The following is a 26833-nucleotide window of genomic DNA, read 5'->3' as shown; positions in this document are numbered from 1 at the left end:
AATCACAACTTAGGCTGTATTGCTTTAATACCAGTTGCAAAGGTGTACCTTACCTGTTTTTTAATAGGTTAGGATTTCAAAGCTCAATACTCAGTTTTGCGGTCTGAGGAATTTGGTGTATGGCAGTGACGCTGATGCTGTTATAAGCCATTTTTAATCATACACTGAACTTCAACCCTGTAACACAGAATTAAGGTTTGAAAATTACAAGGTTGAAATGGTCATTTTTCATGCTGAGTTTAAAGAATCTTTTCATTTGGAATAAGGAGAAGCTGAGCAAGTCTTCACATTGGATTCCTTTTTTCAGACTCTGTAATGGCAAAAACAGCTGCTGAAAAACAGAGAGCATACAGGGCGAGAAGGGATGCTGATCCTGACCGCAGGGAAAGGTACCTCCGAACTGAGCGAGAGAGGTGGAGAAGAGATGTTGAGACAGGGAAAAAGAAGAGAATTGGTGACTTGTGTGAGAAGGCTCAGAGATGGAGGCGCAAGCAGTGGAGAGAAGCCAAAGAACGACAGAAGAGGAAACCATTTTTCAAAATAATTGCCTCCCCTCCAGACAGCCCCGAACCTAGTCTGATGGTGTTACTGCAACCCCGAAGAGGACCGCAGACAGACTGACGAGTCAGGGTCAGGACGTCCCAGGTGCAACTCTTCATGGCCTTACCTAAACCAGCATAGCCTTAAAAGTGAGGTGATCATAAAAGCACTTGAGTCCATCAACACTGAGGCTCCATCGGGTGGTCATTCGGGCACCCAGTAAAATGACTTGTGACCAAGTCAGTGAGCTGCACAATATTTCAGATGTAACTGAAAGAGAGAGAGGATGACTGAGATTCTGGGTAATCCATTGTTTATGATGGATCTTAACCTCCACTGACTGAACCTTGTGACATCTTGACATTTAAATTCACAAAGATGGGCCATGCTAAATTAATATGTTACTCTTTGTATTACATGTGTTCTGCTATGAGGTACTTTGTAATGAGTGGTCAAAATTTAAATAAATGAATGAATTAATGTATGATTGAATCGATTAATGTATATTTCATTAACAGTAGACACTTCAACCCTGTTATCATTTTCAACTCTGTTGAATTGGATTCAGCCCTGTTACGTTTTTCCCCCCATCATTGTGTTTTTGTAATATTCTGCATATTTAGAGAGTATCTGAAGTAACCAGTAAATTAAAATATTTCATGCTTTGCAATAGCATTACTGAAGAATACTGAATCATGTGTTAAACTGTAACAGGAATATATATATATATATATATATATATATATATATATATATATATATATTCTCTTTTTTTTTAAATGAACAAATAACTTGGTAATTTGGGCCTGAGGTGGAAAATATTTCTTCTTGAGACCAGCAATAATATTTTCATGCAATAATGAATGTTGATTATTTCATGAAAACGTTTTTTAAATGTTTTATTTGAAAAGGCCAGGTACACAGGGCATCCATTTCTGAGAGTTTTTGTTTACTGTAAGACCTTGAAAGTTATATCATTAAATTTTTCATAGCACAGGCCAGATCATGGAATACTGCTCAAAACATTTTTTAAAGGAGCTTTCAGTGAATGAGACTGATAATCCTTTTCTAATGAATATTCATGTTAAAATTGTCAGAATTAAAAAATGTAAAAAAATTTGAGCTGTTCATGTTTTAATATACATCGCAAGTCATTCAGTGAAGGGGAATCACAAGAGAAATGCATCAACTTGAACAGGTGAGTCTAACTGCTTTACTTGAACTTTAAAGGTCACCGTGTTTATCATATATTGAGAATTCTAATTACTGAACCAACATTCATGGTTTTAAGACCATTTGTTTTATTTCAATACATTTTTAAACATTTCAAAACACAGAATACCATTCCAAGGTATGTTAATATAGGTTTGGATAAGATAAATTATTGTAAAGGTAACAGGGCTGATGGTAACAGAGTTCAGCTAGACAAGGAAAGGTCATGGCACTATATGCTTATTGAGAGAATTGAATGTGAAAACTTTACAATCATTTTCAATAATCAGACCAGCGTTTACTGTACAAAATGGTAACAGGGTTGAAAGAAGCATAAAAAGGAAAAATGTTCTTGCAGAGTTGATGTTGCCATATAGACCAAATCCTATAATATATGACACAATCTAAATAAGAGTTAGGCGAGCGTTATGATGGCAACAGGGTTGACATGTAATCTGAGGACATAACTTCAACCTAAATTGACAAATATATTAAGAATAAAGGCTTAATTCTAGCTTTTACTTGTTCTTATCTTATGTGTGTGTTTGCTAAGCAAAAAGAAGTTGAAAAGAAAGCTGGGGACCGACAGACAGACAAAGAAAATTCAAACTATTGTCTGATCTTCGTTTACAAAAATACCTGTAATTATGCATAGTGAAAGTATTCCTCGTTAAAAGTCATTGCTTAAAAACAAATAGGCAAATATTGGACCCATTTCGTTGTGAAGAAGTTTGGGTCAGTTTTATTTTTTCTTTGATTAAATTGTTTAATTTCAGCTGCTTTTCAACATGAATTCAATTTCTTTGTTTTTCTGAAATGGATTAGTCAGAAAATTTGAAGTTTTAATGTTTTAATGTAAATTTGTTTTACAGCCATGTCAGATGCGAGCCCAGAGAGTTTTGAAAATAATAAATGTACAGGTAAGTTGAATCCCTTCATTTACAATGTCGAGTTAAGCTCATACATGTATAAAGGTTTACTGTTCAGTGTCTGTCCCAGCTAAATCACCTGTGGTATTGCAGCTGACGAGAGGGCTATTCTTGAGTGGCAGGGAGAAATGGACTGGAAAATCAACCACCTGACTGCATTGGTTCAGTGTCTTGTGGGGAACAAGCACTTTGAACCCCCACTGCAGATGGAGGATGAAGACAAGGATTGTGTCTTACCTCTGATGTCAATGGAGGATCTTGACCGGTTGGAGCAAACACTTCTAGACAAAGGGAAAATGCAAAAATTGGTAAGATTGTTTGGAATTATCTAAATAAAACAGTTTTTGGTGAATTTTTATTTACATGCTATATTCAATCTCTGTTTTAGGTGAACAGATTGTCTGTTAGTGGAGGTCAAACTATGAAAAAGACCGTGGGGAGAATTTGCAACAAGGTCTTTGCCTCAAACGTGGCCAAACAGCTCAATTGGTGCGGACGTGGAGACAAGCGAGGCTTGAGAAAAACAAATATTGGAGTACTAATAATAGGTATGTCCAAAACAAATGGAATTCTGACTGCATTTCAATTTCAATTTCTTTTAAGAATAAAAGTATTGTAGTGATATCATAGTTACATATCTCAGTCAATTCACACATGAATACATTTTAATTTTAACATTTGCATACATGAACACAGTCAGACTTGTCTGTTCAGGTAAAGTTCAGTAATAAATGAAATAAAAATGTTGTTTTGTTTCTTTGTAAACTAATAACCTATCTATTTAACATACAGCTGCAGCTATGAGGAACAGCGCCCTCCTGACTCCCACAGAAGCAGAGGCAGAGAAATGCATCAAAGACTACCTGCGTTTGGCCCCAGGAAGGACATCCTCCTAATCTATTGTAAAAATGTCAGTTTTGATTTAGACATTGCTTGTACAAAGAATTACTGTATTGCATACTGTTAAATAAATATTTTAATAACTACTTGATCTATTGTTCAGAAGTAGTAAAATTAGGGTTATTAAAGTGTCCAGAGTCAGTGTCCATTTTTTAAAATCATCATTTTTAAAATGTCAGGATTTTAGACGAGGCTTAAGCCTAAAATGCATGTTTGAGCTGTTTTTACTGAAAGAGACTTGCACTGGCATATCTAAAAATATTGTTTTGTCTCAAGATGCACACATTTATAAAAGCTTCTCACAGTTTAGTGGCAAATTAAAAGTGATTATTTATATATATATATATATATATATATATATATATACAAATTTAAAAGTATATTAATTATCATATATATATATATACACTTTTAATTTGCAACTAAACTGTTATAGATCATTTTGAACACGAATATTTAGAGCCAGTTGGATTTTTCTTTTCATTTCTCATCAACTTAACATTCTCAGAATCACACATACAAATATGTATTAGAAAACATCTATAATAGTTTACTGATGCCTCTGTTAAATTGTTTTCGTACAATTTTGTTCTTGGCAGCAAAATGTCTTGCAGGTCAAGGGGGTTTAATTATTTTGATTGCAACTGTAAATGTCCTAAATTGAACTAAGGCCTAGTCCTGGCTTAATCTAAGCTTTGTCTGTGAAACCGGGCCTAAGAAGTTTAAACTTTTCCCATGGTGTGAAAATTACAAATATTCCATGTAATCTTTCAAGTAATATCATATAAATAAAAAAAAAACCCCTATAAAACTAGGTCAGGCTAGATTGTAAAACCAAATACATTCTAAAAACGTAGATATCTTGGCTTTTGTGAATCTGAAACTTGCTCAGCAAACATTGATAAGAAGATACTTGAGGTTATAGTTATCAGGAAACTGACAGGATGTGATGTTGCAATAAGCAGCCAAAGCAGTTTTCAGGAGAGGAAAAAGCTGACGTGTAACCACACATGTAGAAGCTGTGTATGCACGGAATCACAACAGATCTGCCGGTTTGTGAGTTTCATATGAATTGTGATTCATTTAAGTGATTATTTTGTGCCACCCTGTGACTCTGAACATGTGGAATTGTCTTAAAGTGAACACTGCCTGCTTAATAATGTGTTATAATAAGCTTCCCAAGGCCTTCTGTATTATTTCACTGTGCATCTCTTTAGGTATCTATATTTTACCTTTTAGTTCTTACTCGATCATATAGTAGTTTTGAGATGGGCTTCAGTTGGCCTAGGTCAATATTGAGTACTTATGAGCGTTAATGTAAATTATATTAACATCATATAAAATAACAACATGCTGCTATTGTTTGAAATAGTGGCTCAAAATTTGGTGAGGTTCAAATATTTGTATTAATATATTTAATCTCTCACCTCTCTGCCCATATTTAGATGACGACTCTCAGCTGTGTGTGGCAGGGGTCCAAAAGCAGGTGCGTCCGAGACGTAAGGACCTGAACCTGTATGAAGAGTACAAACGCAGCAGAGCTCTGAGTCTAAGAGGCCGGAACACAAACCGAGGGCTTGGTACAAACCGACGGCGTGAGCTGGATCAGACTCTACCACAGGCTCTACTTGCAGACCTGGTAAGGGAACGAAGAGAAAAGACTCGCCTTCGAGTGGCCCGCTGGCGTGCCAAACGCAAACTACAAGCCTGTTTGATGGCCTCGCAGGCTGCGCAGTTTAACGGCGCTCCAGTGCAGAGTTCACCTGCCCAGCGGGGCGGCCTGATCTCCTCCCGCAGGCGAGGCGGGTTGACTGCGCAGCGAGGTGGGCTTGGATTGAGAAGGGGACTGTCCGAGGCTGGGACATATAACCTGCTTCTGCAGTTCGGGCCCAGTCCTACCCAATCAGCACCAACACACGGCATCAATGAGGGTATGATGCCCTCAGCGCTATCACAGAACAGACCAGCTTACCAATGATGCAGTGTTTACTTGCTGGCAGAAACTCGCGCTAAGTAATGGTGGAACTTGGAAAAAAAGTTGTCAAATGGTTAATAATGTTCCTAAAACTACAACTTGCAAACCGAAACCCCATACTGATTTGTGAAAACTTAAATGAAATGAATTCAACTTTTGGCTTTGCAAACTCACCCAACAATTCTACCTAATTAGATTACATTAAGCATTCAACAACCGTGACTGTATAATAAAATACTTTCTACAATAAACTGTGCTGAATAAAATGTAAATGGGAAAAGTACAAAACATATTGTCCAAGGATATTGTGATCATCAGTGAAGAAATTTCACTCTGCAATCATGTTAACTTGAATGTCCTAGTTATGTTGGCCCACGTAGCTTGTTGAAATGTTTTTGACCGCAGTGTTCAGAGTGTTTTTAAATAATAATTTGGTCTATTCGTTAAAATATATCCATGTTCATCATTGTGGCCTAAATTTTTCTAGCAAATGGCATTGTTGGCTATAACTATGACAGTTATTGATCAGATCATTTTGTATGAGTGTTTTCTTCGTGAGCACACAGTGCAAATTTGCTGTGTAAGCAGATTAGTGTGTTTGATTTTGAGCAGACAAACATGGTTTAACAGACACTTGTGTAAAAAGTGGTGAGTGCTGTTTATAGTGTCGGGAAATGAGTCTCTGTTTTGGTGGCTGATGTAATGGTATGTTTTTGTATGAAAAGGTTTTACTGATAAAATGCTCACACATATAGTTATCTAGGTAATGGGGAAAACTGTAAACCAAGAACTGGATCAGTTTTGGTATCAGTTCATTTACAGCGATCTTTACAGCGATCAGCGAAGTGTTGTTTTTTTTTAACCACAGTGTCTTACTAAAAAACGTGCAATAAGGCATTGTGACAGTTGTTTCCATAATTCAGCAGCTCAGGACCAAAAGCCACAATACTACATTAACACTTAGTCTTGTCTTTGAATGAGAACTTTATAAAGCTTGTTTTTTTTGTTTTTTTATTGGAAAAGATTACATTTAATTCATAGTATTCTGAGAAGTGACTTTGAAATTCAGTCAGCTGAGAGAAAACACACTGATATCAATATAAGGCAATACACAATGTGTTTCACAAAGACTACAAAGAAATTTTATTGTAACCCTCACAACTTTACATGGACTCATTGGAGTTTTCCTCGCTTGTTTTATGTAATTGTATTTACACAAATGTTCATTTTTGAGTTATTATTGTCATTTTTAATGTCACTACATAATCATTTCTCAAGTTTTGAAGCTCTACAGTAGGATAGTTCAACCGTTTACACTAGGATGTGATTAAAGATTAATAAACATGTTTTCTACAGTTTTCATGTGCTATGTTCAGTGTTATGCTGTTTAAAGATTATTAAATGTTTAATGTTGTGTATGTTACATTTGTTGGTGCATAATTAAATAAAATATAAGATCCTAAAATAATATAAGATTGTTCCTAAAATCAACAAAGTTATGCTCCTGAGTAATCATCTACCTGCAGAGCAAATGTTTAAATGTGTGCTTCAAGAGTTCAATGCATTAAATCAACAAGAAGTTACATTTGTGCTGCTCCATTGTGTCCAATGACTTTATATGGGTGTTTAATTAATTACCCATTGACTATCTTACTACTGATCGCCCCTGGTAGGGTGTAGAAGATGAGAACCAGGAACAAGGTCACGATCAACAGCACCAGTCCAGCAATGATGTATTTCTTGTAGTTCCCCCAGATCAGGTGAAAGAAGCACTTGAAAGGATTCATAAACCAGGAGAAGGATGTGTCTGGGCGACTAGAGAAAAGAGAGATATTAAATAATTACAAATTACATATACACAGTACATACAGTAGAACCACCCACACAACCCAAAAACAGTTACATTTTTTATATTTTTACTATTATATTTTCTTATTATATAGGCCTATATATTGGCTATTTGCCTATATAGTAACTGATTGGCAACCCTAGTAATAATGGGAGTGAACCCTAGGGATAGTTCACCCAAAAATGTAATTTCTGTCAATAATTACTCGCCCTTATGTCATTCCAAACCCGTAAGACTTTCATCTTCGGAACACAAATGAAGATCTTTTTGATGAAATCTGAGATATTTCTGTCCCTCCATTGACAGCCTACGCAACTACCACTTTGACGCTTCAAAAAGTTCATAAAGAGATCCTAAAACTAATCCATATGAATTGACTGGTTTAGTCAAAATTTTCTGAAGAGACTCGATCGCTTTATATGATGAACAGATTGAATTTAGGCTTTTATTCAGATTTAAACATTGATCAGCGAACATAAACAGAAGCTCAACCGAACCAGCTTGACGCTCGAGAACAAACCTCTAGCAGAAGCGTTACATAGCTGTCTATGAAGGGACAGAAAACTCTCAAATTTCATCAAAAAGATCTTAATTTGTGTTCCGAAGATGAACGAAAGACTTACGGGTTTGGAACGACATGAGGGTGAGTAATTAATGACAGAAATTTCATTTTTGGGTCAACTATCCCTTTAAGTGTATTAGTCACATTACTTTGGTTTCTCTAAAGGCTCTGGCTCTTTGCGTGCACGGCCCACTGGATTTTTCTCTGCCTCTTCAGCTGTCACCAGGTGGAACTCCGCTTCTACCTTCCCCTATGGAGATAAAACAGGTTAAATACTATAATAGTTTTACTAGGTTACATCATATTTGTGCAAATGTACAGTACTACAGATACTAATGTTTTGTACAGAACAAATGTAAATGGACAATTAAACATGCCTCAATTTATCTCATGTATTTGCATTAAAAATACATTAGTCAAAGTTTCGATTGTCCGTATGCTTGCAAACATGGAGCCATTGTTTAATTATAAAGTTTGGAGCTGTAAAGTTTAATTCACATTTTTCACTGAAATAATTAAATTCACACACTGTGACTTCGCCAGTTTTAATGAAGGGCCACCAGCCTTTGGAGCGTTTCTGCTGAAATATCGAGATGTTCTCTGTGGTTTCTGTCAGCATTTCCATCTTACAAGCTTTAGCTGATTTGGCTCCACGTGGAAACCCATGCAGGTCCAACTCCACTGAGCCTGAGAAAAAAAACAAAAATGACCGTCATCAAGTATTATTAATATCAAATATTTTGAGCCAAGGTTTCTGCTATTGTAAGCTAGCAGTGCTCCTACAGCACATCAGGAATGACTACAGAGCTCTTCTAGGGAGGATGCAATGCAATGCATATAAACAGATGTTAAGCGAGAGAGATTTCTTACCCAGGAAGTCATCAGAAGAAAGCCTCTCAAAGTCCCACACCTGCATTACAAGGACTGCAGGGATCTTCTGTTCAGTTTTGTCCAGAGAGTAGATGCTTTCTCGCTTTTGTACCACCACCACTTTCTCAGCTGGCAGGTAGTTAAAGGGGAACACAAAGCGCCAGTTGAAGTTGCCTTCTCCGGTCAGAGAATTGTAATGGACATCAGTTTCCTGGCCGTCATCTTCAAGACCCTTTAACCACCTGAAGAAAAACATGAAATTCCCCAGAATTTTGATGTTGAAGGAAAAATATTCATTAATCATAATGTTATGTATTAGGAATATTCGAAAGCATTAATTTAAAAAAATGTGGTTGATTGTGGAAGTCTTTTATGCTCACCATGGCTGTATTCATTTGATAAGAGATACAGTAAAACAGTAATATTGTGAAATATTATTACAATTTAAAATAAATTTCTAATTTTTAAAATGTAATTTATTCCTGTGATGTGATTACTCTGGTCTTCAGTGTCAAATGATCCTTCAATCATTCTAAAATGCTGATTTGCTGCACAAGAAACAGTTATACAGTATTAACAGTTCTTATAAATATTGAAAACAGTTAATATTTTTTATGGCAATCCTGATATTTTTTAAGATTCTTTGATGAATAGAAAGTTCAAAAGAATGTTTATTTAAAACCTTCTGTAAATGTTGTAAATGGATTATAAATGTATTCACTGTCACTTTAGATCAATTTAATGAGTCACTGCTGAATAAAAGTATTAATTTCTTTTTAAAAAAGTCTTACTGACCCCAAACTTTTGAACAGTAGTGTATATTGAGAGACTTTTTCAATAAATAAAAAACTAAACATTTTCTGTTTATTGTGATCTACTTATGTTACCCTTTGACGTATATGTCACTTGACTGCTGTCCTGTTATGAAGTTGGTGTCCTCTAGTGTTACATCTTCAGTGTTCCAGATAATGATTCTCAGTTCATACCTTTATAAAAAAAAACAAAAGCAAATGATTGGACAAACCACTACTAACTTTACTGCACAACCCAGTGAGTTGGTTTTGTGGATCTTCAGCTTACCCTTTGGGTTTGCGAGGGGAAATGTCCACAGGAGGGCCAGGATGAGGCATATCCATTGGAAAAATGTCCACCCACATCTGCAGATGGCCCTGAGGAATATGAAATGGACAACTATTACAATCACTCTCACCTTATGCATTCCATATGGTGCATTACGGTTACATAAACCTCTAACAACACACATTACCTGGTCTATTCCTGGTTTGTCTTTGAGGTAGAGTGCGCGAGTTTCAATATGCTCTGGGACAAGTTTACATGCCCCACTGGTCATCTCAGACCACCTGTGCAGCACCTTTAGTGCCAAGTGCTCGTACGACTCCACCATCTGATCTGTGAAGCAGCAGCGAACCCATTGCTCCTTTGGCTATTAATCAACAATCAACATCATGATGTAAACCAAAAGAGTGACATACCTTCATCAGCAAATACCGTTTTCCCCGTGAAGACTTTGTTTCCTATGGTAATGTGTCCTGGAGAAAACTGAGGGTTGTCCAGTCTGTTTTCTTTGCAAAGCTTAATCAACAGGTCCATTGGCTTGATGCAGTCCCTCCATGCATTATAACCCTCACTAGGTGACATGAGATCATCAATTGACGCAGAGTGGGCATCAAACTAACTTGATGAGAAGAACTGGATGTTACAATATAAATACTCACATGGCATATTCAGAAGGCAGACCGCAGGTAGCTCGATGCCTGCTGTAAAAACGGTTCTCCAAATCGATCTGCGTTTCTCCAATTAAATCATCCCCACCGACAGTGTCATAGTCATAGATGAGAATATTTAGCAGGGATTCCTTGGGGAAAGTGGCTTGAAATTCAAAGGATCTGAGCAGGAGAGGTAGATTGAAAGATAATGAACCTCAATGAAATGAGCAGTTAAAAGAATTTCAAAGTGAATTTCTTAATCATTGTGCTTGTTCACCTTCCAAACATGGGGTTGAGCTGCTTTGGGATGTAATTGACTCTGTCTTTGATCTCAGTTTTCCCAAGTTTCAGCACTATGTAAGGGTCTGCTTTGCCATCTGGATCCGCAGGGTGCAGGTTGAAGGCCTTAACATAAAGAACAATGACAATTGACTGTATAATCTGGTGGTCACCCCTGTTGAACACCCCAAAGACCAGCAAAGCTGCTCACCAACATTTGTTGATGCTCATAAATCAAACACAAATCAACAATTTGGGGTTGGTAAGATTTTTGAATGTTTTTGAAAGAACTCTCTTGTGCTTGCAAAGGCTGCATTTATTTGATTAAAAATACAGTAAAAAGATTTTGAAATTCTGATGCATTCCTGAGATGGTAAAGTGGAATTTTCAGCAGTCAATACTCCAGTCTTTAGTGTCACACGATCATTCAGAAAAATCGTTCTAATATGCTGATTTGCTGCTCTAGAAGCATTTCTTATTATTATCAATGAATGAAAATTCAAATAAATAAGCATTTATTTGAAATATAAATATTTTGTAACATTATAAATGTCTTTAGTGTCACTTTTGGTCAGTTTAATGCATCCTTCCAAAATAAAAAAATGGAATTACTTTCTCTGTTCTTGTTCTGGTCAACTAGCCAAACCAGTAACAGACCAGAAATAATTAAAATCCAGTGTGAACCAGCATGGAAATCCATGCTGTTACGTTTTTTTTCAGTGACACTAGATCCATTGAAATGCATAAACAAAACAGTAACAAATGAACAAAAGTAACAATTACCAAAAATCCACCAATAAGAATGTCAGTTTGCATCAATATTCCTGTATAATAAAAAAGGCACTTACTGCAACTATGTACACGCGGATCAGGACCTCTACTGCAGTGTTTGGAGGAATACCCTGGTTTATTTTAAACTGCCCAGAATCCATATATCCATCCTCCTCCTCGTCATCTGTTTCTGGCAGTTTGCACAGACAAAACCTGCCCTAATTGCGTAAACAATAATGGGAATTCTGTGACCTGGATTTTAAAAAGCCTCCATTTATGTTATAGTCCTACATGCGAAACCAGTTTACCTTGAACTTCCCGACAAATCTCTCATAAGCAGAGCCGTCCTCCTCATTGGCCTTTCCTCGATAGAGTTCAAAGGTTTTTACCCAGTCGTCAAAAGGCCCAAACTCCGCCTCTAGCTCTTTGTCATACACCTGGAGTGATTAAAAAAGTGAGACTGCACGTCTGTTTGATGAATAAATACAAATGTAACGTATAGACAGTATTTGCAGCAAAACCAAGCATTGTATTGACACATTTTACCTGTAATGATGCAAGCCTGGGCTGTTCTATCACACTCTTGTAATTCATCTCCTTTTTCTTTTCCTTAAGACCTGATGCTAAAGATACCATAGAAAATAACAAATCAAAATTACTTGCACACAGTCTGTTAAGGGAAACAGTTTTTAAGAGATTAAAAGTAGATTAAAGCAGCAAATAAATATGCTTTTATCACTTCCACCAAAGAGCAATTTAAGTGTCTAGCACAACCAAAACAAACCAACCGACTAACAACTTCCCAATGTACTGTCAAAACCATGAAACATTGATTTTTTTATATATATTATAACCCTCACCAGGCACAACACATTTAAACTGCAAAATTATTAAGCTGTTATACACTACCGTTCAAACGATTGGGTTCAGCAAGATTTTTTTTTTAAAAGAAGAGAAATTAATACTTTTATTCAGCAAGGAAGCATTGAATTGATCAAAAGTGACAGTAAAGACATGTATAATGTTACAAAAAATATTCCTCAAATAAATGCTGTTTTGTCTTTTGAAATAATCCTTAATTAAATGCATCATGGTTTCCACAAAATATTAAGCAGCACAACTGTTTTTAACATTGATAATAATACAAAATCGGCATACGAGAATGATTTCTGAAGGATCATGTGACACTGAAGACTGGAGTAATGATGCTGAAAATTCAATTTTGCCATCATAGGAATAAATTACATTTTAAAATATATTCAAATAAAAAACTTATTTTAAATGATAATATTTAACAATATTTACTGTGTTTATTGCCTTGTGAGCAGAAGAGACTTCTTTCATATACTTAAATAATAATAATAATAATAATAATAATTCGCAACGACCCGGCCCCAAACTTTTGAATGGTAGTGTATGTGCACAAAACCGCTTAAATAGAGGTGCAGATCTGGGCACACTGGGATTGCAAAATGTTGTGTGATCTCTTGTAAACAGCATTTACTGAAGTTTTAAATGACTATGTGGACTATTTAATTCCATTCACATTTTTATGCTAATGCACAGTTTGTATAGGGAACAAAACACTCTGCAATCCTGTTGACCGCAGCAAAGGAGGAGGGCCAAGCAATGGACAGCCTCCCAATCATTCTTACCCAGATTGATCAATCCTTCGGAAATAATGTTCTCCAGAGGAGTTACTGAAATACATCATAATGTGGGCATGTTTGACTAAAGCTGGAGCATGATGTATCCACATGATCCAGAAGACAAGACTGATTCTGGAATAAACTCAGATTTCACTTACTATTTTCAAAGAGCAGTGGAAATGGATTGTTTTCTTTTTGCTTTGCCTAAGAAAGAAGTTGCGGTACAAAACAACTAGTTAGCAAAAAACTAAAGCAAGACAAATAAAACCATCTGCTGCTTACAAACATGTTTAGAAGCTTACCTGTTGGATCTTCTGCATTGATGCATAGTATTTCGACCACCAATCAATGACGTTATCAGCAGACTCATCAGCCGTGGTGCGTTTCTTCCTTTTAGTGGATCTTCGTTTGCTCTTCTTCGACACCTGGCATTGACAAAATGTTTTATAGTACATTAGTGGTGTGTGCATGTGCTTATATGCTTCTACTTGGCACATATGTATTTTCAGAAATTAGGGGCATAGATTAAACTGGAGGGAAAAGCTGGACGTTTGAGTTACATATTTGACAATATAGGTGGTAATATTCATAATCTGAGGTTCTCTCAAAATGTTTAGTTTATCCAACTAAAAACAAACCTCCTTGTCCTTGAATTCCTGGAAGTCTGGCTCAGTTTTGGAGGGAGAGCGGATTATCTCCTCCTGCTCTATTTCTATTGCGATCTCCACGTTTGGCGGTGGCACAACACTTTGCTGCAGAGACAGCTGAGCCACTACAGGCGAAAAACAAACCATACTTTTAATTAGATTTAGGCAATCACTATTATTAAATGCTCAGATTCACTGAGGAATTTTCTCTTCAAGGTTTAGGGATTTAATAAAACTACAGACAGATGTGTTTGAGCAGAGTTGGAACTAAATTCTGCGGGATTGAGCATCCCTGCCAGAGACCAACATATTATATTATCGCCCGGTTTCACAGACAAGGCTTAAGCCAAGTCCCAGACTAAAATGCATGTTTGAGATGTTTTAACTGAAAGAAACTTGCACTGACATATCTTAAAATAAGTCAGTGCCATTGTTTTGTCTCAAGATGCACACCAGTAATGTTTATAAAAGCTACTTAAATGTCCTAACTGAACTAAGGCCTAACCCTGGGTTAATCTAAGCCCTGTCTGTGAAAACAGGCCTGCATGTTATTGTGGGCTCTGAATCATAATATTTTCCCAAGACATTTGGTACTAGTTGTATTGGTTAGACAGTTCGATTTTTTTGTTTCGCAAAAGAAATTTGATGTTCAGAAATGAATGTAGAGTTGTGGTCTCTGTTTATTTTTCATTTATTAGGGCTGTTATTGTGACTGTAGCGCGCATTACCTGCTATGTTTCTGGGCTCCTGTTGGGGCTGTTGGATCGGTAAAGGGATGTGTTTGAAAAATGCCAAGTTGTTGATCATATGACTACCCACAAGTGTGCTCCGTCCAAAGGCCCTCCAGTCCACCACTGTGATGGTAAGAGGAGGGAGGAGGTGTTCGTCTTCAGGCAGCTCCTACAGACAGACAACAGCGGCCAGACATGCTGAGATCAGCAGAAGATCAAGCGATGGATCACATGAGCAAAGCGATGGGGACGACACCATACGAGTCAACATTAAACAGAATCTGTTGTTGTAGCAGTTGACTAACCACATCAAAGGCATCCACAAGTATGGTGAAGTTCGGGTTTTTCTTGTAACTCTGTATCACTGAGGAGTTGACGCCTGCTCCTGCACACTTGATAAAAACTTGGGGCCGATCGACAGATAAGAGCTGAACCTTTTTCAGTTCTCTGAGGCCCCAGAACAAAACCTGCAGTGCACATAAATACAAACTCAGCAACACTTGTATTCAAAGTACAGACAAAACACACACTAATAGTGTACACTGAAAAAGCTACATTGATTTACTTGAAACGGTAGATCTATGTTACACTTGACAAAATACACACTACAAATTAAAATTTTAAAAACTAGTGTGACACCTAATAAGTGACACCTGGTATATAAAAAACAGGACTATTTCCAACTATTACCATGCAGTTTTGCCTATGGGTGAAAACACTGTTCAGATGAGAGGCTTTTAAAAGATGCCTATAAAGCTGAAACGAATTCACAACACTTTTGGGAAATGGTAGTTGAGTCGAGATATAGTGGTTTGACACCAGCAGAAAAAGCTCTGACTAAAAAAAGGTTTCAGAAATAGATGTCACACGTTGACGCATGAAAGATGTTTAGACTTATACAGTGCAGTGTGCTGGTGGAGCACCTGAATTATTTAAATCTTTCTGTAATTAAACTGTAATTTTCCATTACAGTTAAAATAAATAAATATATAAAACCAATAGTTTATTAATGATTTTTAAGAAAAATTATGATGGGCTTAGAATTCAAACGACTAAAAAAAAAAACTAAAACATAAATAAAGCATTTATGATCAATGTATGAAATAAAATGGATCCAAAACTACAAATCTCACTCTATGAAAAGATAAGTAATCTATGCATCTATTTTTACAGCTGTCAGCTAAACTAAAGAACAATGCAATGTGCTTTCATAAGAATGGTCATGAAGCGATTTGCTTTTTTTGTACTTTACATATAGACTATAAGATATAGATTGTGCACCTCAATTCTGTACTTGCAGAGAACAGGCCGGATGTATGCAGGTACAGGAATAACCCCTCCATCTGGCTCATCTAAATCAGGGAGAGTGTGTTCTCCTGACTTTGAGATCTACAGCATCATGGGTAAGACAAATAGCAGACACCATATAAGTTTCACACACATAACTCATTATTCATATTAGTAGCAGTAGTAGTAATAATAGCAATAAATAACTGATTCAACCACATCTGTAAATGCACATTAATGTCATGTGTTGGAGTTTTAAGACTGGACCTGAATGAGTTCAAAGGCTCCCAGTATGTCTCCTCCTGACAGGCCTCCACAGAACAATGGACTGTACTGCAGCTGAGGAGGGACGTAACGCTCCTCTGACAGTTTGACTACAGGAACAGCCACTGTCGACCCCAGGTACTCTATACCCTGGAGAGAGCAAACCATTGTGCCTCAGGTCAAAGCATTTAATAGGGATTGAGGAATAATGCAAAAAAAGCTGCATATCAAGCTTAATTCAATTACAGAACCATTAGAGAAGTGCTATATTTGTGGTCTGTATACTTAGGTGAATGTGCTTTCCTTACCACTGCATCATCATCATACACTTCAATCACAACTAGCGGTGGCTCCTGGACTATTTCGTGAAGACCTCCATACAGACACACGTTATTTATCAGGATCAGCTGATTCCACGTGGGAGTCAATGTTTGCTTGATGATCTGAAAAATTACAATTTAAACAATTATGAATAACCTTTTCACATTATGGGCCCTATCTTGCACCCAGCGCAATTGACTTTGTACACTGACGCATGTATCATTCCTATTTTGCACCCGCGCAAAGCGCGCTTTTCCCTCCACAGAAGCACGTCGCTAAACTAGGGAATGAACTTGCGCTCCCTGGGCGGTTCAGCGCAAAAAAGGAGGCGTGTTCCGGCGCAAACGTTCCTTCATGCTATTTTGCAGGTTTAGAAAACAATTGCGCCACTAACCAGGAAAAAATAGTTTAAAGTCAGTGGCGCGTTGCGCATGTTATTCATATGCTATTTTAAGGGCGCATGCTTGGCCATAATCAATGTAGCGTGTGCACAACGCGCATACACTTTGATTCTCTCATCTACACAGAAGCAGCAGTTTTCATTTTTGCAAATCATACATTATTATGATAGATAGATAGATAGATAGATAGATAGATAGACAATTTATTATAAAAGCATACATCTAGCTTACACATTTACCCAAATTATCATACGCCTTTTTAACCGAAGTTAATTTGGGTGGGTTTCTCCATCCCCAACGTCCCTGACGAGAGCGTTGCTCTCCTTGGCTGTGAACCGCTCCTGGCGCGCGTCTGGCAAATCCGCCGTTATAATAGGAATCCGCTTTAGAACAAAGCGCGTCTGCTCTTAAAGGGAATGTGAGATGACGCTCTGATTGGTTTATTTCACGTTACGCCCAAACCACACCTATGAATAATGAAGCTACTTCAGACCAACCCATTTTAGATTTGCGCCTGGCGCAAGAGTCATTTATCCCGCTGGGAAAATAGCAACAGCGCCAAGACCCGCCCACAAAGTTACTTGCGCTTTGCGCTTTGACACTTGCGTTTCAGATCGTTAAAATAGGGCCCTATAAGGTTATTTGCTTTGTGGCAATTTTATCTTTTGTGACGAATTATCCAGAATCAAAAGGAGTATTTGTAAAATAGGTGCTCACAACGTTTCTATACATTTTCTAAAATGTACTTTGACAATCGATTCACTAACTTAACTGATCTCTACTTTCTGTACCTCAAAACCTTGCACTTTTTTATAGAACCAAAGTAATATTGTACTCATATATATGAAGAGTTCAGATGCAAAAGCCTCTAAGTACCATCAGAAATTTTCTTCTAAAATGATCTTTTTTATCAAGCTCGTATATTTAAGTTCAGTAATTTCACTTAAATGACAATAGGTAATTTTCATTGGCATTTAAGTGAAATTACTGAACTTAAATATACGAGCTTGATAAAAATGATCATTCTAGAAAAAAGAAAATTTCAGATGGCACTTAGAGGCTTTTGCATCTGAACTCTTCATATAATATATATATATATATATACATACACACACACACATACATATACACACTACTATTATTAATGTTTTTGAAAGAAGTCTTCCCCCCCCCCCCCCCCCAGTAATATTGTGAAATATTATTACATTTGAAAATAATGGTTTTCTATTTTACTATACTTTAAAATATAATTATTTTTTGTGATGTAAAGCTGAATTTTCATCAGCCATTACTGCAGTCTTCAGTGTCACATGATCCTACATAAATCATTCTAATATGCTGAATTGATACTATATTAGTGGTGCAGTCAACAGGTTCATCTATCAATTTTTTGCCAAGAATGTCATCACATAAACTCATGCTTACACCAGTGCTTTGGCTATTGGACAGAAAAGACACCCAGGCGAAGGGGTCTGAGAGGCCAGTGTTGTCTGCTGCGATGAGACCACGAGCCTGGTACATATGAGCCCTCAGCTGGAACATGTGCTTCTCTGTATGCCAACAACAACCAGGGCCAAACAGCAAGACAACATGTCAATCAGTGTCTTACAGAGAGAAAGAAACAGGGACAAAGAAAAAGAACTCTTTCTAGCCACATTAGAGTGCTGAGCAATCTTGCCTGTGTACAGTAAATGCTCAGGAGGAGGGCCAGTCCTCTCTTCAGAAGAGATGCCTTCCAGCTCAAAGCCTGATGGGAGATCCTTCAACATGTGGGATGAATCTCTGCACGGTCCCAGCCATAAGTACACATCTAGTTTAGCCTGGACGGTCCACCCCGGTCCACGCTTCCCCGGAGGCTGAACGACACATTTTGATGAATATGTAATGAATGTTTCCTTTTAAAAGTTAGAAGTTAAAGCCATAGCTTATCATATGATATCAGAGTTCAGACCTTGAGGAACAGGGTCTTGATCTTCCCACAGTCTCTGCCTCTCTGATCTGGGCTTTCAGAGAAGAGCAGGTGACGAGCAGGGATTCTGGCATACGCCAGACGCTTGTTATTACTGACCAGACACACAAACACGTCTGGTAAAGTGTGTTGAGGCTGAGACAGGCGTGAGATGAAGAGGAATATTAGTAATAATATAGACTTACATTAGGTAACAATTTTAAGGTGACGAAGTTACACGTTTCTACATGTATTTACTATAGTAATAACCGTAAATTATGGATAATTACAAGTAATTAACTCAAAACCACACCCTAACTGTAACTCTACAGTAAGTAGTACATGAAGTTAATTAATATTACTCAGTGCTTATTTAAGAAAGTATAAAGTAACTATGTCACCTTAAAATTAAGTGTAACCGTACATTATACATATGAGTGTTCAAGGATTTGTAAATAACATAATGAAACAAAATAACAACCTCTTCCACCAGAAATCTCAGTTTCTTTTTAATTTTCTGGACTTCAAGCAGCATCTCTTTTACAGTCAAAGATCTCCTCTTGGGCTCAAGGAGTCCTCCTGCTACTTCAGTCATACTCTCCTGAAGAGCAGCAAATAAAACCAAAGATTAGTCAAATATACATACACTACCAGTCAAACATTTCAATACACTTGATACAATTTATGTTCTAATGATTTAAAAAAAAATCTTTTTAATTTAAAGGCATCTACCTAAATGCTTGATATTGGTTTTGTAGACAAATATAAATTGCAATGAATTCCATTACATTTTTTATAACATTTTGGTGTTGAAATAAATGAGTTATGAGGATTAAATGCCGTAAAGAGACCCACCAGCTCCTGTTTGCACAGAGTGAGCCTCTTTTTGTCCAGTAAGGTCAAGTTGCTTCCTTTCACCTTCTTTTCAGCAAATGCAATAAACTCCCTACAATAAACATACTGTTACATCCAGCATAAACATACTTGGGATACAGCTGTAGAATTTCATTAAAGAAGCGTTTATAAAAGGTTAGTTCACCCAAAAATTAATCTACTTAACCTCTGGTTTTTCAATCTGAATGACTGACTTTCTTCTGTGGACCACAAAAGAAGAATGTTTCCAACTGTTTTTGTCCATACAATGAATGTCAATGTGGTTTAATGTCGTTTTAGACCCCATTGACTTTCTCTTTCATTGTATTGACCAAAAAAAAAAAAGAAAAAGAAAAAAAGAACTGGACCACAGACGAAAGTAAGTTATACAGGTTTGGAAAGACATGAGGGTGAGTAAATGATAATGACAGAATTTACATTTTTGGGTGAACTATTATTTTAAAGGTCTCAAAAATTATTTTTATTATCTTGTAAAATAAACCATTTTGTTGTACTATGAAAACAGTGCAATTTTCTGAACGCAGAACTTCCTAAATTGATACAACAGTGACACCTATTGGGTGTTCAGAAACTTAGTTCACCCTGTCACGTTGTAAGGTACAAAACTAGAACAAAACAATTTTAATAGGCCTATTTTAAGGGGACCTCAGGGGAAAATATTTATAATAATAGCCTACTAAATTTAAACCCTTGGCTTTGACCCCTACAAATTGTAAAGAGTGGAATATGGGTTCTGCTTTATCTTCAGACCTACCTGGCATCTCTACTGAATTCCCGAAGAACATGGTGCATGAGAGTCCATGCCTCTGGAGACAACATTTTATCCAATTCTGCCACCTTAGCGATTCCTTCCTCCTAGGGGAAGGGATAGTTAACCCAAAAAATTACATTTTGTCATCACTTATTCATCCTCAAGTTGTTCTAAACCTGTAATAGTTTCTTTCTTCTGTTGAACACAAAAGGAAATATCTTAAAGAATGTTGGCAATCAAACAGTTGACGGTAGCCAATGACTTCCATAGTAGGGGAAACAATACTATGGAAGACTATAGCTAACTGTCTGGTTACCAACACTCTTTAAAATATCTTCTTTCGTGTCCAACAGAAGAAAGAAATTCATAGGTTTGGAGAACATGAGGGTGAGTAAATGATGTCAATTTTTTATTTAGCACTGAACTATCCCTTTAATTGAAAATAACCACATGAACTACAAACTAATAACACGGCAATGTGATAAGGCTCACATACAAACATCAGGGCAATAGTGTCCAGCATGTTGGCGTGATGGAGTCGGTAAGCTCGATCCTCCCAGCTGCTATAAACATGCACACAGGGCTTTTGCGCTGTGATGGGCAAGTGCATGTAGTGCCTGCACAAAACAAAATTATGCGTCCAGTTTGGCTCATAAATAAAGTACTTCCCATTATTTAATTAAGGTATAAATGTGTTAGTGTTGTTTGATCTGAGCACCTCTGTGCATCTCCGAAAATAGGTCTCTCTGGTGTTGTAGTGGATTTGCACATCATTGTTGCTGCGGTGTCCAGAAGAGGAGTGGTAACCGACACATCTTCAAGCCTTTTCTTTGAAGGAGGAGGTGCAGCGCCGTCAATGAAGTTCCCAAAGTTACCTGAATAAACAGGTACACATTTAAAGGGGTCATATTATACCATCATATTGTTGTTAGTTCTTCAGGTGTTATGTAATAATGACATCTATCATGCATTCTTAAAATATTAAATGATTTGGTTGCAATTTATTTTACAGTATGTGTACTTGCATGTACTTATCTAAGAAAATACTGGTAATATAAGGTAAGGTTAAGGTTAGGTTTAAGTGTAGGTTCAGGGTTAGTACCTAGTTATTCATACCCCCACTCCTAAAATCATATAACAATATCATAATTCTGACAATCTATTCAAATGACAGTTAGTACATTCAGTGTTGGGTGTAATGTATTACTAAGTAATTAATTGCTGTAATTTAGTTACTTTTCCCTTGAAAATTAAAGTAAGGGATTACTCTTAACTTTTCTGCAATTTAATGAGTTACTTCTAATGTAATAGCATGAAATATTGTATAGACTATTCTATATAAAGCAATTTTACATTTTTGTATTTAACACCACAATTTAACATCTAATGTAAAAATGTGTTTTTAATGTAACCTCCCTTTAATAAGTTTGGTCAGTTCAAGAAATTGTTTTTGCAATTTAATATAATCTTTTTGAAATAATTAAAAAACAGTTTCATGTCTATCATTGTATTGTTCAAATGGTTGAGGTTGATATGTGATTTAGAAAGTAATTAGTAATAAGTAATGCAATACTTTTTAAAGAGAGTAATTAGTACAGTAATCTAATTACACAGTTGAGGTTGTAATTACTAGCTAGTAATTCATTACTTTTTTAGAGTAACTTACCAAACACGAAGTACATTCGTTTTTTTTATTTTTAAGTAATTTCTCTATCCCACATATTGTGTGCAACTATGTTACCACATGATGATTTACAAAAGACACTCAAAAAGAGCTGTATCCAACAAGCTCAACTGTTTAACCCTGTTACCAAAGTTATTTAATGAAAAACTGAATGAACAGAAAAAAAATCTGAAGATTAAGCAAACCACCATGACCAGAAAAAAAATAAACAGTTAAAGAGTTTCAGACCCTATTTTGAACCGATTTGTGGAAGGTGCCATTTATGTTGTTGAATGCATAAATCCTGTTATGTTTACCGATGGTGAACTCAAGGGTGATGGGTCTATCACCGATTCTTCTGTCAATCATGGAAGCCTCGAACACACAGCCGAAGAGCAGGAAGGTTTCCATGTCTTCATCATTTATCTAAATGCAAGTTAAACAATGGCTTGGGTAGCTTCAATATAATGGAAATGTATGTACAAAGGATGGAAAAAACCTGGCAGATTAAAGAATGGAGTAAAAAGGAGAGTGACTGCTGCAAACACCTTCTGTATGGGCTCCACTGGCATCACTTCAGGTCCTATATTTTTGGACTTTTCCTCGTCACCTCCAGGTCCTGTCCCAGTTTTGGGATCTTTCGCCGCTACCTTCCCTCCCTTGGTATCTTTCGGACTGATCTTTGAAAACAGGGATTTAGATTCAGCACCTCCAGAAAGGATCTCCACACTGAGTTCTATGTAAACCCTGCCTCTGTAGGACACCCCCTCTCCAACACCCTCGTTCAGCTCCTGGCTGTCGTCCACCAGAGTGGAATTACGAAGTGAGCCGTAAAGGTTGATCCATGCCGGTCCGAATGTGGGCAGGAAACCTTGAGAAGAGCAATGATGAAAGAATATGGTATTGGTAACTACCATCATTTGGGTTTGATATTTTATATATTGTTTTTCTAATACAATAATATTCAGACATTTTTAAATATGACCACGGTGTCCAAATTTTTCAATTCAAAATAATTCGAAACTACTACTTTTTTTAACAATGTAATGAAATGGCGAACCATTGTCTCCATCATTGTCGTTTGAGATGGTGTGCAGATCAATGTAATGCGTCCCAATAGCCACATCGTTCATGCTTCCCTCATCCAGAACCCGAAATTTCAGTCTTTGACACAGTGGAGGAAACATCTCCTTAAACACCACTTGCTCGTTCCATACTGGTTCTGCTGTGCTCTTCTGAGTAGACGTCCTGCCCTTTCAATCATGAAAGAAAAAAAAGTGTCAGAAAGACATCTGTCTTATGTAACTTTGCATATTTCTATCATATGGCATTGCTGTCGAAGAGTAATTAGATGATGAAGTGGATTTACTTATTGTAGAGTTAAAGAAAGGTATCATGAGAATTTGAAGCGTATATGTCATAAAAATGTCCGGGGATATTTTAAAACGAGCAGTTCATTCATTAATCCATAAGATTTGACCTTCATGTTGTGGAAATACAAACCGGAAGACAGAACACAACAAGCGCCACGCTGAAAATTCGCGAGCGGCGATAGGTCTATAACCACGCATACTCAAGGGACGTAATATTGAAAAAAATATCCAACCAAAAAAAACCCCGCCAATAGCACAGGTCGTTCACACAGGGTCGCATGTATTCAAAAGTGCGAAACGTTGCTATCAAAGGGGAAAGAACGCAATAACGTTCGAGACGCGTGACTTTTAATTTTTTTTTAAACTTGACAGCATTTGATGCCGATAAAAGGCATTTAAATAGCGCAGTGTAATTATTGTTAGCTAAAACTATTTTAAATGCTTTTCGCTTATAAGGAAATAAAGTTGAAATAAAACAAAAAGCACTGGATTGTGAGCTTACAACTTGACCGAAGAATGACACCTCTACGTAAGGATCTATGAGGGCTGTCGTGTCTCCAACAAAGGCTTTGGTCACATTGGCCATAATACTGGAGTTTATTCTGGGAAGACCTTCTGCTCGGTACACTATCACGTAAAACCGAGCCCATGGCCGTTCAGGGCTTAAGCCTTCAGGAATCAGGAGGTGCCTAGGAGAGGACAAACAATTTCAACATCATGAGATACATTCAAAATCCAGTCTTTATTATGCCATAAAGAAAACTGAGATCTTACTTGTCTATCTGTTCCTCTGCATCACTGAACTTTTGGGACGGTAGTGCAACATCTCCCTTTCCTGACACGCTGATATCACACTTCAAGTGCCCTTTTACCCCTGTGCGGATATCAGTGGGGTCTGTGAGCATGGCCCACTTATTGATGAACTGATGGCCTGGCAGAGCAAGGGGGAGATTTATTGTTTTACAAGCAGAATAACCAATATTCCAAATCTGAGACCAGATTCACAATCTACTTCACTATCTCTAGTTAAAGAAAAGGTGCGACAAACTGCAAACCAAGCATTTACCAGGTTGGGAGTAAACCGTCCCGACATCAATCTTGAAAATTCCCACGCAGTAGCTCTTCATGATCTTTGAGTGCATAACCTTTGGGAGAAGTACACTAATGTGAGCTCTGCCAGGTCATGTCAAGAAAACCATTTTCTTCACATGCGTACTTACTGATAGTTTGATGACTTTGTCAAAAAAGATGTCTTGATTGCAAAAGAAGTCGAACACAAAATACTGTTGGGCATGAGATGAACATTGTTGTTAAAATTCTTGCCATTAATACCATTAATTCAGAGAGTGTCCAACAGTTGAAGACAGTATGATCACCTCATTGTAAAAGGGAGCATTGGTTCCTTCTTTCACAGACGTTTGCTTTTTCTCATCTCCAATTTCAATCACGACACTAGGATCTATATTATCCCCGATCAGCTGCCTAGCCTCTGTTATATTGATGGAGATCTTAGGAAGAACACAATAGAAGTTTGCCAATCTGCCAAACTTTCAATACTAAGAGTAACAGTTTTAGCATCTCAAAACAAATCAAGAAAGGTTGTGTTCAAAAGGCAACTTTTACTCAAGTTATATTGAACTCTACCTGGAAATGTTGTGGTTTGCTTTCAGCTTCCAAGATCCTGGCCACAGGTTTACACCTTTTACGTACAAAAAAAGTGAAATGATGAAGATGTGGTACAGAAACTACAAGAAAGAACACATTACGCTGAGGAAAACAAGTATTGCCTCTTAGTATTAGCAATCTGTCTGAAGGAAGCGTGTGTCGAGGTGGACGCTTCAGCGAGTTCAGGCTGTGGTACGTCTATCACGTCTGGATCGCCAGGAATGGTTTCAGACTCTGCCTCTAAAATATAAAGATTAAAACAGCTCAGTCAGAATTGGTTTACGAGCATTTTAAACCTTCTCTAGTGCTCATGATCAGCTGTCATATGTCTGAATTAATGGATTTAAATTCTGTGTCAACAAAACCATGCAGTTAATCCTCGTGAAATGTTCTACATCTTTACTCGTGTAACGTCATGTTTGCTTTCATGGTCTTACCTAGAGCATTTTTGTTTGCAATTACAACACCCTTGTGTCCTTTCCTGTGTTTCTTCTTCCCTTTTCCTCCAAATATTTTGCTGCAAAAACACATAGGAATATCAGATCGTTGTAAATAACTCCTCCCAGTCTAATCATATATCTCTTTTTTGCCTATATTTTGCCTCTCTTCCACACATTTTCCTTAATAATGAGCCCTAATAGTTAAGAATTGGGACTAGGAATAGAAAGTTGAAACAAACTACAATTCTAATGGATGAGAATAAAACCTCAACCAAATTGAGCTGAATAATGACACTATTGTCTTTTTCTTTATATAGCATATATATATATATATATATATATATATTGCCATTCTTTAGTTTAGGGTCCAGTTTTCACTATATTAACTAACTATTAACTATGACTTTTGCCTCAATAAACTCATACTTACTGCTTATTAATAGTTAGTAAGGTAGTTGTTCAGTTTAGGTATTGGGTAGGATAAGGGATGTAGAATATAGTCATGCAGAATAAGGCATTGATATGTGCTTTATAAGTATTAATAAACACCCAATATCCTAGTAATATGCATGATAATAAGCAACTAGTTAATAGTGAGAATTGGACCCTAAAGTGTTACCCATTTTCCCCCCCAAAACTGATTAATTTTTCAACATTGACACTATTATTGAACTAATCTGAATCAACATTGAACTGACACAAGCTGAATAACGGCACTTTTGTCTTCAGTAGAGCTGTATTATATTTATTTCATAATGAATGAACTTGTTATTGAACTTAACGGAATCATCACTGAAGCAAACTGAGCTGAATAATTACACAATTATCTTGCTATGCAGCTGATTTACAGCAGAATTTGGATTTGTCTCATATTTGATGAAGTTTACAATACATCATTATTTCTATTACTGTCCGGTTCATTATTGTGAAGCTACTTTGAAAATTTCTATGAAATAAAAATAAAGGTGACTTGACATTAAACTACTATTTCACTTGTAATGCAATCTATGTTATTCAGAGAACCAATAAACAAGTTCTGAAGAAAAGTGCTCCCAGGAGAGCTTACCCATGAGGCGCAGCGCTGTCTTTATCTCGGTCCATTCTTTCAGGAGGAATTAATTCATTCAAGGGAAAATATCCAGCTCAGAAACTGAGACTGTAACCCACTCCATCCAGCGAGACAGT

General features: G+C 36.9%; 2 protein-coding genes across 4 annotated transcripts in view; one reads left to right on the top strand and one right to left on the bottom strand.

The window, feature by feature from the left end:
* LOC311088395 (uncharacterized protein) overlaps nucleotides 1-7134 on the top strand; it is a 13049-nt gene extending 5915 nt beyond the window's left edge. The window contains exons 3-7 of one of the 3 annotated variants that reach the window (XM_084122458.1): nucleotides 2625-2672; nucleotides 2775-2989; nucleotides 3070-3229; nucleotides 3474-3591; nucleotides 5027-7017. In XM_084122458.1, coding sequence (XP_083978584.1) covers nucleotides 2625-2672; nucleotides 2775-2989; nucleotides 3070-3229; nucleotides 3474-3577 — 527 coding nt within the window. In that variant the 3' untranslated portion in view covers nucleotides 3578-3591; nucleotides 5027-7017. Of the gene's footprint in view, nucleotides 1-307; nucleotides 1209-2624; nucleotides 2673-2774; nucleotides 2990-3069; nucleotides 3230-3473; nucleotides 3592-5026 lie in introns of those variants that run through there. The other 2 variants (XM_084122457.1, XM_084122459.1) reach the window with 2 other exon arrangements.
* On the bottom strand, nucleotides 6573-26833 carry fer1l6 (fer-1 like family member 6). Its single transcript, XM_084122456.1, has 42 exons — nucleotides 26715-26833; nucleotides 25646-25725; nucleotides 25331-25448; nucleotides 25188-25242; nucleotides 24920-25051; nucleotides 24764-24826; nucleotides 24610-24688; nucleotides 24318-24474; nucleotides 24046-24232; nucleotides 23231-23423; nucleotides 22719-23041; nucleotides 22488-22596; nucleotides 21226-21382; nucleotides 21004-21124; nucleotides 20511-20611; nucleotides 19718-19808; nucleotides 19344-19463; nucleotides 18866-19018; nucleotides 18593-18770; nucleotides 18340-18464; nucleotides 16501-16635; nucleotides 16196-16342; nucleotides 15923-16030; nucleotides 14947-15108; nucleotides 14639-14810; nucleotides 13902-14035; nucleotides 13566-13688; nucleotides 13422-13467; nucleotides 13270-13314; nucleotides 12161-12237; nucleotides 11923-12051; nucleotides 11692-11832; nucleotides 10842-10969; nucleotides 10574-10744; nucleotides 10331-10485; nucleotides 10105-10247; nucleotides 9918-10006; nucleotides 9725-9823; nucleotides 8838-9079; nucleotides 8497-8654; nucleotides 8117-8217; nucleotides 6573-7371 (listed from the first exon to the last, which is right to left on the bottom strand). The coding sequence occupies exons 1-42, from the start codon at nucleotides 26747-26749 to the stop codon at nucleotides 7191-7193; spliced, it is 5463 nt and encodes a 1820-aa protein (XP_083978582.1). The 5' UTR covers nucleotides 26750-26833; the 3' UTR covers nucleotides 6573-7190.

The sequence above is a fragment of the Abramis brama genome, assembly GCF_963993115.1.
Source record: "Abramis brama genome assembly, chromosome: 8".
Lineage (NCBI taxonomy): Eukaryota > Metazoa > Chordata > Actinopteri > Cypriniformes > Leuciscidae > Abramis > Abramis brama.
Note: the sequence above shows the minus strand (reverse complement) of the source record. Positions and strands in the feature narration are given on the sequence as shown.

Bases quoted from the DNA above. Each gene is read 5' to 3' on its own strand.
- fer1l6 (XM_084122456.1), bottom strand. From the start codon at position 26,749: ATGGACCGAGATAAAGACAGCGCTGCGCCTCATGG. The intron at 18,465-18,592 runs GCAAGATTGCTC...GTTGGCATACAG, and splicing joins TGAGCATTTACTGTACACAG to AGAAGCACATGTTCCAGCTG. The intron at 16,343-16,500 runs GTAAGGAAAGCA...TGCTCTCTCCAG, and splicing joins TGTATGATGATGATGCAGTG to GGTATAGAGTACCTGGGGTC.